General features: G+C 59.5%; 2 protein-coding genes across 4 annotated transcripts; one reads left to right on the top strand and one right to left on the bottom strand.

The window, feature by feature from the left end:
• Positions 1 to 4,762: 4,762 nt before the first annotated feature.
• SLC5A6 (solute carrier family 5 member 6) lies at positions 4,763 to 13,878 on the bottom strand. Of its 2 annotated transcripts, none has more exons than XM_090031254.1 (15): positions 13,549 to 13,878; positions 13,392 to 13,457; positions 11,931 to 11,982; positions 11,652 to 11,719; positions 11,286 to 11,440; positions 9,049 to 9,189; positions 8,689 to 8,818; positions 7,667 to 7,755; positions 7,428 to 7,540; positions 6,932 to 6,999; positions 6,768 to 6,854; positions 6,255 to 6,442; positions 5,912 to 6,015; positions 5,584 to 5,705; positions 4,763 to 5,354 (listed from the first exon to the last, which is right to left on the bottom strand). In XM_090031254.1, the coding sequence occupies exons 1-15, from the start codon at positions 13,876 to 13,878 to the stop codon at positions 5,196 to 5,198; spliced, it is 1,872 nt and encodes a 623-aa protein (XP_089887380.1). In that variant the 3' UTR covers positions 4,763 to 5,195. The 2 variants fall into 2 exon arrangements, with proteins under 2 accessions (XP_089887380.1, XP_089887381.1); XM_090031255.1 differs by having other exon boundaries at positions 7,667 to 7,722.
• LOC149875803 (uncharacterized) lies at positions 13,877 to 16,098 on the top strand. Of its 2 annotated transcripts, none has more exons than XR_016439767.1 (2): positions 13,877 to 14,947; positions 15,402 to 16,098. XR_016439767.1 is itself a non-coding variant. In XM_090031264.1 (2 exons), the coding sequence occupies exons 1-2, from the start codon at positions 13,877 to 13,879 to the stop codon at positions 15,411 to 15,413; spliced, it is 825 nt and encodes a 274-aa protein (XP_089887390.1). In that variant the 3' UTR covers positions 15,414 to 16,098. The 2 variants fall into 2 exon arrangements, 1 of the variants encoding a protein (XP_089887390.1); XM_090031264.1 differs by having other exon boundaries at positions 13,877 to 14,689.
• The last annotated feature ends 1,097 nt before the right edge of the window (positions 16,099 to 17,195 follow it).

Here is a 17,195-nt window from a genome sequence, read left to right as displayed (position 1 = left end):
GCTGATGGAGTGGGGCTTGTTGTGGAGGGAGTCACCTCGGGGTGTTGGCCTTCAGGCTGGAAGCAAGCTGCCAGCCAGAGTGGAGTGGGTGTGTACACATGCTTTTAGCCTGCTCCTTTCCTGGTGTGCAGCAGCTGCTGCCACCAGACACTGCTTCTCCCAGTCCACAGCGCTGTCTGGTAGGTGACTGGGTGTGGGCTGTGCTGCTGGCCCGGGGCAGGGGGTCCTGCAGTACTGGAGGGAGTTCCAGCAGCAGCAGCAGTTTGGTACAGGGTAGTGCCAGCCTTGGGCTTCGACCAGACACTAATTGGCTCTAGATGGGATTCCCCAGAGCCAGTGCTGAAGCCTCTTGGTATCTCCTGGAAGGCACTGTGTTCATGGGGCAGTGGGTTCCTTGGAGCCCATGCTCCCCAGAGAGGTCCCATGCCCTGTGAAAGGCTCCTCTCCTGGTTGAGGTTGCCTGCTCCTCTCCCAGACCCTCATCTCACTCAGGTGTCCCTCCTGCCCCTTTGCATCCCTCAGTCTTCCCTCAGACTCAGTAGTTGTTCCATGGGGGGGTCCCTATCGCTGCAGTGACAGCAGGGCACTGATGCTCCCTCCCCTGCCAGCAGGGGCTGGATTCTCCACTTCTCCCGCAGGATCTCAGCCTTTGCATAACACAGTTGGGGGATGGTGCCCAGAGCGGAGACGTGGCCCTTAGATTTCTTGGGTGCTAGTCACACCCAAGAATTCCTGGGAGGAGCTCCATGCTCACCTGCCACAGCCTGACTATAAATGGGTCCTCCCCACAGGGGGCTGAGCAGCCCCTTGCCTGCCACCTCCGCGCTGGGCACAATGGCTGAGGGTGCAGGCCACTAGCGGTGGGCATGGGATGCTCTCTGGGGCATCAACTCACAGACTAATTGCAAGCCCCTGGCACATGGCTATATGGTGGGGTGGGGGGTATGTGCTCCCAAGCTGCCCCAGCTCAGGGGGCTGATGGACCCTGCACCTATGGCCTTCCCTTAAGCTCAGCTGCTCCCAGCTATGCCATCTCCAAGCCTCAGCTCCTGCATTGCACGTGGCTTCACCCCCTGCCTTTTGCCACATCTTCGTTGGCATCCCTGGCATCAGGACACTCCAGCCCTGCTCCTCAGAGCAGCTGGACACAAAGCTGCGTGCAGATCCCGTGCAGACAGACCCAGGACGACAGCAGGAAATTCAAGGTGCTGTAAGTGTTCCAACCTCCCGCCTACCCTGGTGACCCCTGCCCTGATGCTGCCTCTGCCGCTGAAGACTAGGTTGGGCCCTGCCATGGCTGGAGGAGGGAGACCTGGAATCAGGCTGAGCTCACACCTAGTCTAGCTGTGCTGAGCAGTGTCACCCCTCCCACCTTGCACTTGATGCTTCTGTACCCCCCCCTCCCAAAAACCCATCTCCTGCCATTCCCTACTCCCAGCAGATCTGCATATGGCCTCAGGTGCTGCCTACCTCTTGCTTGACCAATCTTATTTCCTTTTATGACCAGGTGACCTATCACCTGGACAAGGGAGAAGAGATTGATGTCATGTATCTTAACTTTAAAAAAGCCTTCAATCTGATATCCCATGATCACCTCTTGGCAAAACTGGCCAACTGTGGCCAATGCTTCACTACGATCCACTGGTTGGGGAATTGGCTCTGTGGTGAGACCCAGAGGGTGGTGGTTGATGGAAGTCAATCATCGTGGTGCCGTCACCAGTGGGGTCCCTCAAGGCTCTGTCCTAGGGCCCATACTGTTCAACATCTTCATCAATGATGTGGACATTGGTGTCAGAAGCAGACTGGCCAAGCTCGCCGATGACACCAAACTTCGGAGCAGAGCATCCACACCGGAGGACAATCCAGGCAGAACTTGACAGGCTCAGGAATTGGGTGGACGAGAACCTGATGGTGTTCAACACTGAAAAATGCCACGTTCTCCACCTTGGGAGGAAAGATCTGCAGCATCCTTATAGGCTTGGTAGTGCTATGCTGGCTAGGACTATGGAAGGGACTTGGGGGGTTATAGTTTCTAGGGTCGGAAGGGACCTGAGCAGATCATCTAGTCTGACCCCCTGCCATGGCAGGAAAGAGTACTGGGGTCAAACGACCCCAGCAAGATGTGCATCTAACCTCCTCTTAAACACCCCCAGGGTAGGAGCCTGCACTGCTTCTCTTGGAAGTTGTTTCCAGACCCTAGCTGCCCTGACTGTGAAGTAGCGCCTCCTGATATCTAGCCTAAACCTACCCCCTGCCAGCTTGTGACTGTTATTCCTGGTCACTCCTGGTGGTGCGCAAGGGAATAGTGACTCCCCCAATGCCTGCTGATCCCCCCTGACTAGTTTATAACGGGCCACAAAATCCCCCCTCAGCCTTCTCTTGTGGAGGCTGAACAGGTTCAGGTCCCGTCGCCTCTCCTCATAGGGCCTGCCCTGTTGTCCCCTGCTCATACGAGTGGCCTCCTCTGGACCCTCTCCATGCTGTCCACATCCCTCTTGAAGTGCGGCGCCCAGAACTGGACGCAGACTCCAGCTGCGGCCTGCCCAGTGCCGCATAGAGGGGGAGGATCACCTCCCTGGCCCTGCTCGAGATGCATCTGTGGATGCACGACAAGGAGCGGTTGGCCTTCCTGACTGCCTCCCCACACTGCCGGCCCGCGTCCATCTTGGCATCAATGATGACCCCCAGATCCCTTTCCGCCTCCGTGCTGACAATAGGGGAATTCCCTAACCTGTAGGTATGGTGCCGGTTGTTCTTCCCGTGGTGCATCACCTTGCACTTGTCTGTGTTGAAACCCTTCCTATTCTCGTCCGCCAACCCCTGTAACCTGTCTAGGTCTGATTGTAGCCTGTTGCATCCTTCCAATGTACCCACGTCCCCCCACATCTTAGTGTCATCAGCAAATTTGAACAGGGTGCTTTTTACCCCCACATCCAAATTACGGATGAAGATGTTGAACAGTGCGGGCCCGAGGACCGAGCCCTGCAGAGCCCCACTGCCCATGTCTTTCCAGGTTGAGAAGGACCCATCCACTACCACCGTCTGGGTGCGGCCCTCCAGCTGGTTGGCGACCCATTTGACTGTGTCGGTGTTGACCCCACAGCCCCCCAGTTTCTTGATGAGAATGGGGTGAGAGACGGTGTCATATGCCTTCCGGAAGTCCAGGAAGACGATGTCCATTGCTACCCCTGCATCTAATGATCTGGTGATCTGATCGTAAAAGGCCACCAGGTTGGTCTGACAGGACCTGCCACTGATGAACCCATGTTGGTTGCCCCTAAGCATGCAGTCCCCTGCTGGCCCCTCCTGGATGTGTGCCAGCATAATTTTCTCAAACAGCTTGCCTAGGATCGAGGTAAGACTAACCGGCCTATAGTTTCCCGGGTCCTCCTTCCTGCCTTTTTTGAAGGTGGGGACCACGTTAGCCCTCTTCCAGTCCCCCAGTACCTCACCAGAGCACCACGAGTGCTCGTAAAGTTGTGCCAGGGGACTTGCAATGACCTCGGCCAGTTCCTTTAGAACTCTAGGGTGGAGATCATCCGGGCCGGCTGACTTGAATACGTCCAACCCCTCCAGAAGCTCCCTAACTAAATCCTCGCTAACCCGTGGCCCAGGTGTGCCTCCCCTGGGGCCCGAGGGGGGGCCCAGCAGGGAGGTGGCTGTTCTGGTCCCTACTTAGGAAGACGGAGGCAAAGAAATCATTAAACATGTTAGCTTTGCCATCTGGTGTGAAGACCAAGTTTCCCATGGCGTCCTGCAAGGGCCCCACATTACCCGGGACCTTCTTTTTACCCCCTATGTATTTAAAAAAGGACTTCTTATTGTCCTTAATCTGGGAAGCTAGCCCCAGTTCCATCTCTGCCTTGGCCTTCCTAACTACATCCCCGAGCAACTACAGAATAGTCCTCCCGGTGATGACCCCTTCCTTCCATTGGGTGTAAGCCTCGTTTTTAGCAAGGAGACATTCCCGGATGCTTTTGGTGAGCCACGGAGGCTTGTGCGCTCTCCTGCTCCCTTTGATACTCATTGGGATTACCTTCCTTTGGGCTTGGAGGATTGTTTCCTTAAGATGATCGACCGCAAGATGAACATAAACCTGCAATGCAATACTGCAGCTAGTAAAGGGACCAAAATACTGGCTTGCATCCATAGATGCTTCTCAAGCAAATCCCAGGACATCACTCTCCCCATGTACTTGGCCTTGGTGAGGCCACAGCTGGAGTACTGCGTCCAGTTTTGGGCCTTGCAATTCAAGGATGTGGCGAAGCTTGAGAGAGTGCAGAGGAGAGCCACGCGCATGATCAGAGGGGAGGAAAACAGACCTTATGACAACAGGCTGAGAGCCATGGGGCGCTTTAGCCTGGAAAAGCGCAGGCTCAGGGTGATCTGGTGGCCACCTATATGCTTATCAGGGTGACAACTAGGATCTGGGGGAGCATTTGCTCACCAGAGCGGCCCAAGGGATGACAAGGCCAAATGGTCACAAGCTCCGCTGCAACTGAGTCTGGCTGGACATAAGGAACAACTTCTTCACTGTCTAAGACCCCAAGGTCTGGAGCAGGAAGTGGTTCAAGCACCTACTTCGAACTCCTTCAAGAGGAATGTGGATGCTTTATCTTGCTGGGATCCTATGGCCCCTGTTGACTTCCTGCCACTTGGGCAGGGGGCTGGACTCAAAGATCTTCTGTAGTCCCTTGCAGCCCTAATGTCTATGAACTGTACCCCCCCACCTTGTCATGCAGGACCAAGTACCACACCAGAATGCACAAAAACATTTATTGAGGAGGGAAACTGGGGGTTGAGGATGGCAGCAGGGGTGGGTAAGTCTACTGGGGCCAGGCTGGTGGCCCAGGGGTAGGAGAGTGTGCTTCATGGCAACCAGCTCCCCCTTCTGACTGGCTCCTGGGCATATGTGTGCACCCATATATCTGGGTGGGCAAAAGCCCAACTCCATCTTTGGTCCTAACTCTGTAGTGAGTGCAGAGGCTCGCAGTGTTTGGTGGGACTCTTGTGAAGCCCTGGCTACTGCAGACCCTGGCCCGGGAGCCCCCAGGGGGATGGAACAGATAGAGCCCAGGCCTGTTGGTCTGGGGCTAAGGCTGAGGCCTGGCTTGCATCCAGGCAGTGGCCTCCTGCCCCAATGGGTCTAGGCAGGGAAGGCTGCGCCAGCCCCTCTGCAGCTCGCACAGCTGAGCTCAGAACGATGTCTCCTGTACCACGCAGGTGGGAACAGCGTCTGCACGGGCAAAGCCTTCACCCTCCTCACAGCTAGCAACACCGCCCACAGGCCCGTTGATGAGTCCATTGCTGGTCTTCTCTGCAGTAAGGCCAGCTGGCTCCATGCTGCTCATGTCCTGGGCAGAGGAGAGGTACATGAAGGGGGGGAACATGCCTCTTTCCGGACCATCCCCAGCATGGCTGAGGCCCTGGGGCTGGCAGAGACCTGCTGGCCCCGGCCCATGACACCTCAGTGCCTGAGGACAGAGTGCCTAGAGCAGGACCCAGTGAAGCTGAGGGCTCCAGCACCGGATGAAGCCATGGCAGTGGGGGGGGGCAGGCCAAGGAAGCCAGCCCAGTGCTTACCTGCATGGAGCTGCCCACCCCACAGCTCAGCTGGGCCCGGTATCTATGGGGCAGGCAGTGGCACAGCTTGACCAGGACAGGGTAGATGGTGCGCGGGTCCACATCCTCTCCCCGCATGGGGCCTGCAGGGTGGAGGGTGTCACATTGAGCTAGATCTGCCCCCTGCCACCCAGGCAGATCATTCCCCCAGTGCCAATACAGCAGGGCCAGGCCTGGCTCCCTTCCTCCTGGCGAGAGCGCCATGTCATCCCTGGCCACCCGTGCACAGCAGTCGATCCCCTTGAGTCCCCTGGAGGGAGGGCAGCCCCAGCCCCTGGGCTGGGCATACCGGTGAGGAAGGAGATGAGCAGCCCCACGACGATGACGGTGGTGGAGTTGTGGGCACTGTACCACAGGTAGGACAGGCTGTAGAACTTGGGGAGCCCCGTGCGGCTGTGGGGGGACAGCAGCACCATGAGGAGCAGCAGGGACCCTGACCCTGCTGCACTCCTTCCCCTGGAGCTGCCAAGGCAGGGTTGGCAGCAGGGTCTGGCCTCAGCCAGGCCAATTCCCCCCACAAGCCAGATGGATGCTCCTGCCCGCACCTCGAGGCCCCAGTCCCATCCCCAACCTCCTCCCCCCGCACACATTTTTTGCAGCTCAGACCTAGACAGACCCCCACCGTCCCTCACCTTGCGGGGGCAGTGGTGGAGGTCAGCAGGGTCATCATGACAGCTGTTGTCAGGTTGCCGGTTGGGGGGAAGTGGGTACTGTTGGATGCCGGGGGGGCCGCAGGCGACGCCATCTTATTGAACACGAAGCTCCCGATGCCGACCCAGAAGGCCATGGCCAGCCCTGCAGCCAGGCCCACAATCGCGCCCTGCGCAGCACTGCCATCAGCACTAGGGCACTGGGACCCATCGCCCTGCCCCCAGCTGGATGCACTGCTCCTGATCAGTCCCAGGGCTGAGCGAGCCATGACGGAGCCAGCTGGGGATGTATGTGCATGCCCTGCCCCTGGTGGCAGCTTTCCAAAAGCTGCCTCCAGCCCCGCTGCAGTTTTCTGGGCCCCAGGAGCCATCGCAGCGCCAGCTACAGTTAGTGCAGCAGGGCATAACTCCAGCTCCAGCTCCACCAGTGCCCTTCACCCTTGCCCTTGGTGTGAGGGGCCCCTGCTGGTGCACAGCGGGATGGGGGGCACTCACCAGGGAATTGGCACATGGGAAGAACATCCCAAGGCAGAAGACGCCGAGCAGTGGGCCACCCACCATGCCAAAGATGCTGATCGCAGCCTGCAAGAAGGGCACTGGAGAGTGAGTGCAGCACAGGGCACAGAGCCCAGGGACAGAAGGATGCAGGCAGCTCTTACCTGCAGCACTGAGCCCATCATGGAGGAGATGTATGCCATTCCCAGGCACAGCAGGCCATAGCTGAAAGCTGGGAATGTGGAGATGGAAAGGTTGAAGTCTGCCCCTTTGCTCAGGCTCAGACTGGGGATTTCCCCCTGCTCAGACAGGTGTGGACTGGGGGGTTTTGCCTTCCTTTGCAGCAGGGGCACAGCCTCATCCTGGGGTCTTGGTGCATTGAACTCCCCTGGCAGCAGCAGGGCACTGCCACCCTCATCCCCCGTCCTCCCCTGGGCAATGGGGTGCATGGCAGTCTGCAGGGCCAGGATGTGGTGTCAGAAACAGCTCAGGTCCAGACAGGACTGATCCTGCCTGGAGCAGGGGCTGGATGAGCTGGGACCTCTCCCGCTTGGCTCTGCTGTGATATGAGGCAGAGTCTGGCACTGGATTCAGTATCTCCCCCACCCCGACCTGGTCCAACTGAGAGGCTCTGTGCAGAGCTGGGGCTGTGGGACTCACCCAGCAGCTTGGAGAGCAACGTAGCTTGGGACTCGCGGATGCTGGGGAAGTAGGGACGGATCAGGTCCTCCATGGTCACCGTCGCCAGGGAATTAAAGGCTGAGGAGATGGTGCTGGAAGCAGAAACAGCACCACTGGGGGCTCCTGTGGCCCCAGGGGGGCAGCAGGGTCCTGTCCCTGCCCCTGCCCTCACCCAGGCCCTGCAAGGGCTATTCTGCCCCAGGGCCCCCCACACTCACCTCAAGGAGCCGCTGAAGAGGCAGGCAACGAAGAGGCCGGGCAGGCCAGGCAGGCCCTGCAGGACATCCATGACAAAGTAAAGTACCATCTGCAAGGGAAGGGGGTCAGAACAGGCCCTGGCAGGGCTAGGGGGCTCCCAGGGACCAGGAGGCAGCCATGAACAACAGCATCACTGCACCAGGGTGCAGAAGCTTCCTTCTTCCCAGGAGCCCCAGCACTGGGGTGCAGCCCTCCCAACAGTTGACTCCAAGGGAAGGGCAGGGGATGGGAGTGCCCTGGCAAAAAGGGGGGGAGGAGGAGGAGGAGGAGGAGGAGGAAGGCATCACGTTGATGCTCCCTTTATAAATCCATAGTGTGTCAATGCCTCAAAACTGTGGCCAGCTCCAGTCTCTGCACCTCCAAAAGGAGAGAGAAGAATTACAGCAGGTCCAGAGATGGACAGCGAGGGTGATGAGGGCTATGGAGGGGCTTCCTGTGAGCACAGACTAAGGCCAGGCCTGGGCAGCTTAAAGAAGAGATACTGGAGGGGGCACAGAAGGGTTCACACAATACCAAATGGTGAAGAGAAAGTAATTTATTTTAGCCCATCTCTCACTGGACAAAAGCAAAAAAACGCAGCAAAACACTAGTAACACCAGGCACTTCTTTTCCACCTAGAGGCTCACTAACAGGTGGAGCTCGTGGCTACCAGATGTGGATCTAGCTGAACTCTCAGCTTCTCCCACAAAGGACTGGACAAGTGCTGGGAGGAAAGGGGCATCAGTGGCTGTGGAGCAGGGAGTGAGGGGCACAGCCTACAACAGACCTGCCTGGACTCTGTGCTGGAGGCTGCAGGAAGAGAGAAGCAGGGAAAACCCTGCTCAGACCCCATCACTCTCCCTTCTAGCTGCTACTCTCTGCCAGCGTGACAAAGTGGCTTGGGCAGGATGGACCTGGGTCCGACCCAGTCCAGGGCAGCGCTGAAGTTCGTAGGCAGCCCCGTTCCGCCACGCCGGGCCCCCGGGGCACTGGTGGAGCTCACCTGGTCGGGGGAGGCCAGGTTCTGGGCACCTGTTAGCGGGTGCTCCTGGTGGTAGGCAAACATGACGAGGCCCATGACGCAGCTGAGGGACAGCACAATTTGCTGGCAGGGGAACACGGCATAGCAGGAGCTGTGGGGAGCAGCGAGGCATTTCAGTGGGCACAGGGACAGGGTGACTCCCTGGCCCAGAGCTGGGCCCAGCTGGGAGGAGCCAGGGGTCTATTGCTGGGATGTTCCAGGCCCCAGCACTTGCCCCCATTGGAGCCCCAGCCCAGGCCCTGCCCAGCTGCCCTCGCCAGGGAGGGGAGCACGGCAGACAGCGATGCGCAGTGCTGGCCACGGCCTGTCCCCCATACTCACAGCATAGCCTCCCTCTCCGAGCGGGAGCTGAGGTAGCGCTGCACCTGCGCCTGATTCACGCCGTACAGCGCCAGCATCATGAAGACACCGCCGAAGGCCAGGGTCCAGAAGGTATGGCGCTCGTAGGGGTCCGGGTTCAGGCTGCAGCCAAAGGGCCAGAGTCATGGATGCCCCTGCCTACACTGGCCCCCCAACTCCTCCACCCCATGCCCGTGGTGCATGTGAAAACTGTGAAAGCTTGGACAGTGTCTCTGCACAAAAAATGCAGGACAATGGCTGGGGCAAGACTGGCTTGTGGCAACAAGAATGCCACAAGAAAATCAAGCTCCGCTAATGGCTGCAACCTATTAGGTGTAAGAGAGAGTGGAGTGCTTGCAGTCCCCAATACCAGATCCAGGCCGTAAGATAACAATCAAACTAACAGTCCTCAGCCATCTACCACACCTGAGCCTAAAAAAATAAGTGGTGGTTAAAAGTATTGGCAGAGACCTAACACACTCATTACATAAGTGTAACAAGACTCAGAGAGCAAGCCAGAAAGCCAAGTGGCCTGAAGAGAAACCTGCAAACTACATCTATATCTCAACTGAGCCACGTGCCACTAAAAACAAAAGAACTAAAATACCCACTTCAAAGCAAAGCCTGAAGAAAAGCCAAGGTGCACTGAAAACATGACTTGAAATATATCATGGTGAACACATTCCCCTTTGATTAAGACCTATTTCCCCCAAAGCAAACATCCAATATCTATCTAAAGTTTTATGCTAAAATCAGTCTATGTGACTGCATCTAACCTACCTCACACCTACTGTCTGACCCTCACTGCCTCACATTTGCATTTATTAATCAAGGAATTTTTTTCAAAGTAGGCAGTCAATATCTAAATGTTTATTATGCCAAACCAGTGTATTCTCCTGAAACCCACACCAACAGTTTCTGATCTTCGCTGTCTCCATAAGCCATCTGATGCAGCTATTTATTAAGCTCCATTATTAAAATAACTACTGAAAAATAGTATTCTGTGATCAACTTCCTAAAGGTCTCTCATGCAATCAATGCCCATCCTATTTGATTCCAAACTGATCAAAACCTGGCAAACTTCACAAACACGCAAACAAGATACAATTGGAATATGTTAACTCTGTCCCTGCCTGCTTTGTTCAGACTCTGATTAACCATCTATTAAGGACTGCTTAGAAGCTATACAATTAACAGTATAAAAAGCAAGACAGAACTGCCAGCAAGGTGTGTACAGTCCAGGGAAGATCAAGAAGCCATCCTGCCACCCAGCCACAAGTGAAGGATGCACACTGCGAGGCTGTACAAGAACGGCTCCCTGCCCGCACTGGGTAAAGTTCCCTTTGCAGCTAAGACAATACAAGGACTAATAGCTCTTTTTATATTGGGAAAGTCTTTTCCTGTCATTTAGTTTTGTCACCTGTTGGTCATTATTAAAGCAAGCCTTTCTGCTCTTCATCAACCGAGTGTTGTGTCAATTCGTAAAGAACTCCCGCTGTACTCAGCCTTGCTGAGACCACGGATGGAGTACTGTGTCCAGTTTTGGGCCCCACAACTCAAGAAGGATGTGGAGAACCTTGAGAGAGTCCAGAGAAGAGCCAGGGCATGATCAGAGGTCAGGAAAACAGACCTTATGATGACAGGCTGAGAGACATGGGGCTCTTCAGCCTGGAAAAGTGCAGGCTCAGCGGTGATCTGATGGCCATCTGTAAGTTTTTATCAGGGGTGACCACCAGGATCTGGGAGAATGCCTGTTCACCAGAGCACCCCAAGGATGACGAGGTTAAACGATCACAAACTCTACCGCGACCAATTCAGGCTGGACACAAGGAAAAATTTCTGCACTGTCCGAGCCCCAAGGTTTGGAATAGACTGCCGCCGGAGGCGGTTCAAGCACCCACTTTGAACACCTTCAAGACCCATTTGGATGCTTATCTTGCTGGGATCCTACGACCCCAGCTGACTTCCTGCCCCTGGGGCGGGGGGCTGGACTCAATGATCCTCTGGGGTCCCTTCCAGTCCAAATGTCTATGAAATCTATGAAACTAGATTAAAAATTCGGTTTCTAAGTGCACCATCCATCTGACCAGGGCTGGGCTGGCTGCTACAGCAGGAGCCAGGAGGCACGGCAGTGACCCCAGACTGGGCTGCCATTATTGGGGTGAGTTGGGGGGTCCCAGGAGACAGGAGTGTTACTGCCTGGGTGTGTTGGCACTTACTCGATCCCTGAGATCCTGTCATGGGCAGCCGCCACCTGCCAGACCTGCCCCATGCCGCCCACCTTCTGGGTGCCGACCACGATGACAGCCAACTGCCCCACGAACATCACCAGCGTCTGGAACACGTCGGTCCAGATCACGGCCTTCAGCCCACCCTGGGGGGGACAACACACTGCTTGTCACCACTGCTGGGTGGGAAGGGGGCCGGGCAGCCCGTGCACAACCCAGCAGGGGGCTGGGGCAGGAGGGGGCCATCCTTCCCCCAGGGCACATGGGCACCCCACAGGAGGCCCCTCATCCATCCCACTGTCCTGCCCCACAGACCACCCCTCCTGCCACCCCCGCTGGGGCAAGGGGGACACTTACCAGGGTGGTGTAGACAGTGCAGACGAGCCCCATGGTCAGCACTGCAACCCAGAGGTCAAAGCCAGTCACTGCAAACAGAACGGAGTTGGGGGGGCACCTGCAGGGGCTGGGGTAGGGGCTGCAGTGCCCGGAGCCACCGGCCGCGCCAGCATGGGGGGCTCAGCAGAGCCGAGCACAGTGCCAGGGACAGATGGCACCAGACCTGGGTCCGATAGCAGCTGGAAGCACGGGAGCCCCCACCCCACAGGCCCCCTTAATGCCCAGCAGCCACGTCATTACCTGCATTGAGGGCCAGCGCCGGCGTGTACAGAACAACTCCCATGTAAATCACCTGCCAAGGAGAGAAGTCGCAGTGGTGACAGCATCAATGGCTGCAGGCACAGTCAGTCCCTGCTGGGAGCCCCCAGCGCCCCACACTGCTGCAACAGGTGGAGGCTGCTCAGGGGCATAGGAACAGGGCATGCAGCAAAGCTATGGTGAGGGGCAAAGCCAGGGGCAGGTGGGAGATGTGGGCTGGACCCCCAGGCTGCACTGGGTCCCCTCACTCCCAGCCTGCAGCCTCAAAACCTCACTCAAAACCTCCCAAAGCAGAAGGTCCTGGCCATGAGCCACTGCATCCATGCCCACGCTTCCTTATTCCTTAGCAACACCTCTGGGAATTATGTGCACAAAAATTCAATGTGATGTGCCAAGCCCCAGGGGTGCACATGGAGGCACAGGCCCCACCAGCTTGATGGCACATGGAGCAGAAGCCACGGGGAGTCATGCACCATCCTGCTGGGCAGTCTCCATGCCTCCACGTGTATTTCTGCCAGCCCCAGCCAAGCCCGGCAGCATGCAGCTCCCACCAGCGGTGCCACAAGCCCCATGCGCTGGCACGGAGCCAGCCTGGTCTGATTCAAAAGCACGTGCCAGCAGGCTGGGCCAGGCCAGCTCCATGCCAGCACATGCAGTCCCTGGTGCTCAGCTGGATCCGTGCACTGCCAGGCCTGGGGTCTCTGCCTGCAGCAGAGGGCCTGCACCTGCTGCTGGCTGCGCACCCGTGGGGTCGTGCGGTGCAGGGCCCACACCAGGCAGGAGCTCCCCTCCCCACTCCCCAGCCGCAGCCACCGCGCTCAGTGCCTCCACGTAGGGCTCCTGGTTGGAGCGTCGAGAGCCCTGCAGAGGCGGAGGCACTGAGCCCACACGGCTTAATTATGCAGTCAGGTGCAATCATGCGTTTTATGCACAAAATTGCACGGGAGCATATTTGCATAACTCCCTGGCGCGCACTTAACCATGGGGGCAAGAACGAAGCTGAGCAGCACAAGTTGCCACAGGCAAAATCAGGAAGCCTTGTCATGGCAGGGAAGGCCAAACAGGGACATCGCCTTGCGCGGGCAAAGGAGAAGCCCGGCCTGCATCACGCCACCCTCAGTGCCCCTGCTGCAGGCTGGTGACATGGAGCCACGTGGGGGGGGCGGGGGGGACACCCCAGGGTCAGACAGGGACTGCAGCTGTGGCAGAGTGGACTGCGCATCCTGGGCCAAGGTGGTGGCGGGGGGTCACAAGCCAGTGGCACGAAGCTGCCGCGATATGCGCTTGCTGGGGCAGGCGGGGCGGGGAGCAGAGCTGCGCAGCACCAGCTCCTGGCACGGGTGCAGGTCACGCCACGGAGGACGCCAGGTGCTGGCGCAGGGAGAGGAGCTCGGTAGCGGGGGCGTTCAGGGCCCGGTGGGACAGACGGACACATGCACTCACCATCTGGAAGATGAAGGTCACGGTGCCGCAGACCCGCACCGTCTTGTTGAAGCGCAGCTCCAGGTACTGTCGAGGGAGGGGTGGGGGTGAGCAGCGGGGTGGGGAGCGCCGCCGGCCCGCGCCCCCCCTGCAGCCAGGAGCTGCCCTGGCCCCGCACCTCGTAGGCGCTGGTGAGCTGCAGGCGGTAGAAGACGGGGATGAAGACGTGCGCGGGGATGAGCAGCCCCAGGAAGTAGGAGCAGCCCAGGAACCAGTACTCGGTGCCGAAGCGGTAGATCTCAGCCGGGACGCCCAGGATGGCCACGGCCGACTGGAAGGTGGCCAGCAGCGACAGGGCCACGGGCAGGCAGCCCATGCTGCGGTTGGCCAGCAGGAACTCGCGCACCGTGCGCTGCCGCCCGCCGCTCAGCGCGTAGTACAGCCCGATGGCCGTCGACAGGGCCAGCACCAGCGCGAAGATGACGTAGTCCGCCACCGCGAAGCCCATGGCGCCGGCCGAGCCCCCCGCGCCAGCCGGCCCAGCCTCTACGCGCAGGGGCTGGGCCGGCCCGCTCCGGCTCGCCGGCACGCGGAGCCACCGGGGCCCGTCACCGCCACCGCCACCGTCCCGCCGGGGGCTGCGGGAGAAGAGGGGTCGGTGCTGCGGGGCGGCCGGGCCGGGCAGGACGGGCGAGCGGGGCTGCTGGCCGTCGGGCGCCCACGGGGCAAGTGCTCGGCCGAGACCTTGGATCCGGCTCCGGCTCCAGCTAATCTCCGCCCGCCTCAAGGACTCCGGGGCGGGGGGGGCCGGGCCCTCGCTCCAGTGGGACCCGCGCCAGGCGCGCTCCGCAGCTCCAACGTACACGAGACACGCGGGAGCCCGGCCCCGGCCCCGGCCCCGGCCCCGCCCCGCCCCGCCCCGCCCCGCCGGGGCCGCGCCCCGCGGAGCGCAGCCGGCCGCTCCCGGCGTCACCGCGACCGCAACCCGACCCGCCGCGCTCCCACGTGCGCCCCGCGGCGAGGGCCCGGCCCGGCCCGGCCCGGCCCGGGCGGCGCGCTCCAGTGACGTCGTGGCGGGCGCGCTCCTGCGCGGGGGGCCGGGGGCGGGGCCGGCGGGAGGAGGGGCTTCGCTGCACGTGTCCGTGCTCGGCCTCCCGCAGCGCCCCGGCCCCGCCCCGCCCCGCCCCGCCCCGAGACAGAGACCGTCAGGCCCACGGGCGCCCGTGGCGGCGTGCTGCCCGTCAGGAGCCGGCGTGCAGGCCCCGGCGCCCGCACCGACCTGCGCGGCGGGCGCCTCACCGCTGGGCCACCGGCTCCAGGTGCCCAGCCCCCGCGCCTGTAACACTCCTGACTGAGTTTTGCTTTCAAGACCGTGGGTGGTTCCCCTGAGCCCCTACACCCGTCCTGAAACTCGGCAGGCCTCGTGCTCTCAGCAGATGCTACCACCCCTGCAAATTTCAACCAAATGGGACGAAAACCAACCAAGTTACAGATATTTCATTGGTTCCCCATGATACCCTACGGCCGGATGGCGGAGCAGCTTCAGGGCGGCTTGGGTGGATCAAAGCAGGAACCAGGTCGGGATCTCCGGGGCAGATCCCTGGCATCTGAAGCAGCCAGATGCAAAGCTAGAACAAATAGCTGCCTGCTCGCACAGGCCTACCAGACCCCCCAGCACCGGGGTCCGTCCTGCCCCCGGCAGCCGCCTCTGGTGGGGAGAGCAGGCCCACTGGGATCCCCCGGCGCCCACCGGGACGGGGCTGTCCAGCCTGGGGGGCCTCTGAGCACGAGGAGGCTTGTGCCACGTGGCACCGGTCGCCCACGGGTGCAGGGCAGACAGCCCAGCTCCCAGGAGCTGGCAGCCACGGGGGCTGCAGGACCTGGGACTCGGCCATGCGCAGGACCCGTGTGAAGTGGGGCACAGGTCTGCCCGCCCCGCCCTGGGGTGACCAGGCAGGGCCAGGGCAGGAGGACACGGGGTCAGCAGGGCAGAGCCCAGAGGGGGTCACTCACACTTTGTTTTCCCTGTAGGCTAATGTTTAAGCCCTGGTTAATGGGCCGGGAAAGCTCCGAGTGAGAGTGCCCTGCCCCGCTCTGCCCAGAGGATTCATAGATGTCCAGGGCTGGAAGGGACCTCAGAAGATTACCAGGTCCAGCCCCCTGCGCCTGGCAGGAAAGACAACTGGGACCAGGTGACCCCAGCGAGGTGACCGTCCAGTCTCGAAGATTTCCAGGGTAGGCGACTGCACCAGCTCTGGAGGGAGCTTATTCCACATCTGGACACCCTGACTGTGAAGGAGTTTTTCCCAATGTTGAGCCTGAATCGGTCTTCCAGGAGCTTGCGGCCGTTGCTCCTGGTTCTCCCCTCAGGTGGCCTGGTGAACAGTTGCCCGCCAAGCCCCTGATGCACTCCCCTAGTGTAGCGGTACACTGCTACCAGGTCTCCTCCCAGCCGCCTTCTCAGGCTGAAGAGTCCCCGATCCCTCCGCCTTCCCTCACAGAGCTTGGTGTGCAAGTGATCATGCGCGTGGCTCTCCTCTGGCCTCTCTCAAGCTTGCCCACATCCTTGTTAAAGTGCGGTGCCCAGACCTGGATGCAGTGCTGCAGCCGCAGTCTCACCAGTGCTGAGCAGAGCGGAAGAATCTTTCCCTTGGTTTTGCTGGAAATGCATTGATTGTTTTCCTCCTGTTCCCTTTGTACCTAAAGAAGGACTTCTCGTTGTCCTTGATTCCTGTTGCTAATCTAAGTTTGGTCGCCGCTTCAGCTTGTCTTATCTGTTCCCTGCAAATGTGGGCCGCCGTGGAATAGTCCTCCTTGGGGCCTGCCCCATGTTTCCATAAACCTCTTTCTTAAGAGGACCGTGATTTCCCTGTTTAGCTAAGAGGGCTTCCCAGCCCTTCAGTTACCTTTTTTCTGCATGGGAACAGACTTCCTTAGCGATCGTGTCCTTAAGGAACAACCACTCTTCATGCACACCTTTAGCCTTCAGTCCCTGGCCCCGTAGCACTTGCCCTACTATTAACCTGAGCTTGTTGAAATTTGTTTTTAGAAATCCAAGACTTCAATCCTGCTATCAGATTTGTCTGCCTTATGTTGGACAGTGAACGTGATGGTCTCATGGTCGCTGTCGCCCAGACTTCCCTCTGTATTTAGGCTGGTCACCAGGTCGTCTCCTTTGGCCAGGACCAAGTCTAGCATCACCTCTGGCTGGCCCGCGCACCTCCCGAGTCAGGAATCGCTCCTTGGCACGGGTCAGGAAGGAGCTTGGGCAAGTGTTCCTCCCAGGAGATGTCTGGATAATTAGCATCGCCCACAATGACCATGCACATGCACATGTGGCCTCAGTCAATTCTCAGGTGAACTCCAGGATACAGCGGGAGCACAGTGAGGGCGCTGGGCTGGACCACCCTCGGCAGGGACTTGCCCAGCCTCTCCACCCCAGCCTGAGGCCCAGGCCCCTTGGGTTGGCAGCACAAGGTCCTCCTGGTATGGGTGGAGCTGGGCTGGGGACAGGCCTGGGGGTCAGGTGGGGAGGTGTGCATGGTGCTGCACGTGTCCACTGCAAGGCCTGCCCCACTGGACCCAAACAGCTCCTGCTTGTGCTGCCAGAGGATGCATCTAGCTGGGTCAAGGCTGGGGGGAGCTGCCTGTCTCCCCTGAGGCTGCCACAGGTCACTCCCTTCAGCCCAGGCTGGGAGCAGCCCCAGCCACACTGGCCCTGCCCAGGGTGCAGCCCCCAGCCAGGGCCCTGGGGGTGTTAAAATCACAGAATCACAGACAATTCAGGGTGGAAGAGGCCTCAGGAGGTCACATCGATTCCAACCG

The sequence above is a fragment of the Crocodylus siamensis genome, chromosome 1 (genome assembly GCF_052110815.1).
Source record: "Crocodylus siamensis isolate JL-2025a chromosome 1, ASM5211081v1, whole genome shotgun sequence".
In the NCBI taxonomy this organism is placed as follows: Eukaryota; Metazoa; Chordata; order Crocodylia; family Crocodylidae; genus Crocodylus; species Crocodylus siamensis.
Note: the sequence above shows the minus strand (reverse complement) of the source record. Positions and strands in the feature narration are given on the sequence as shown.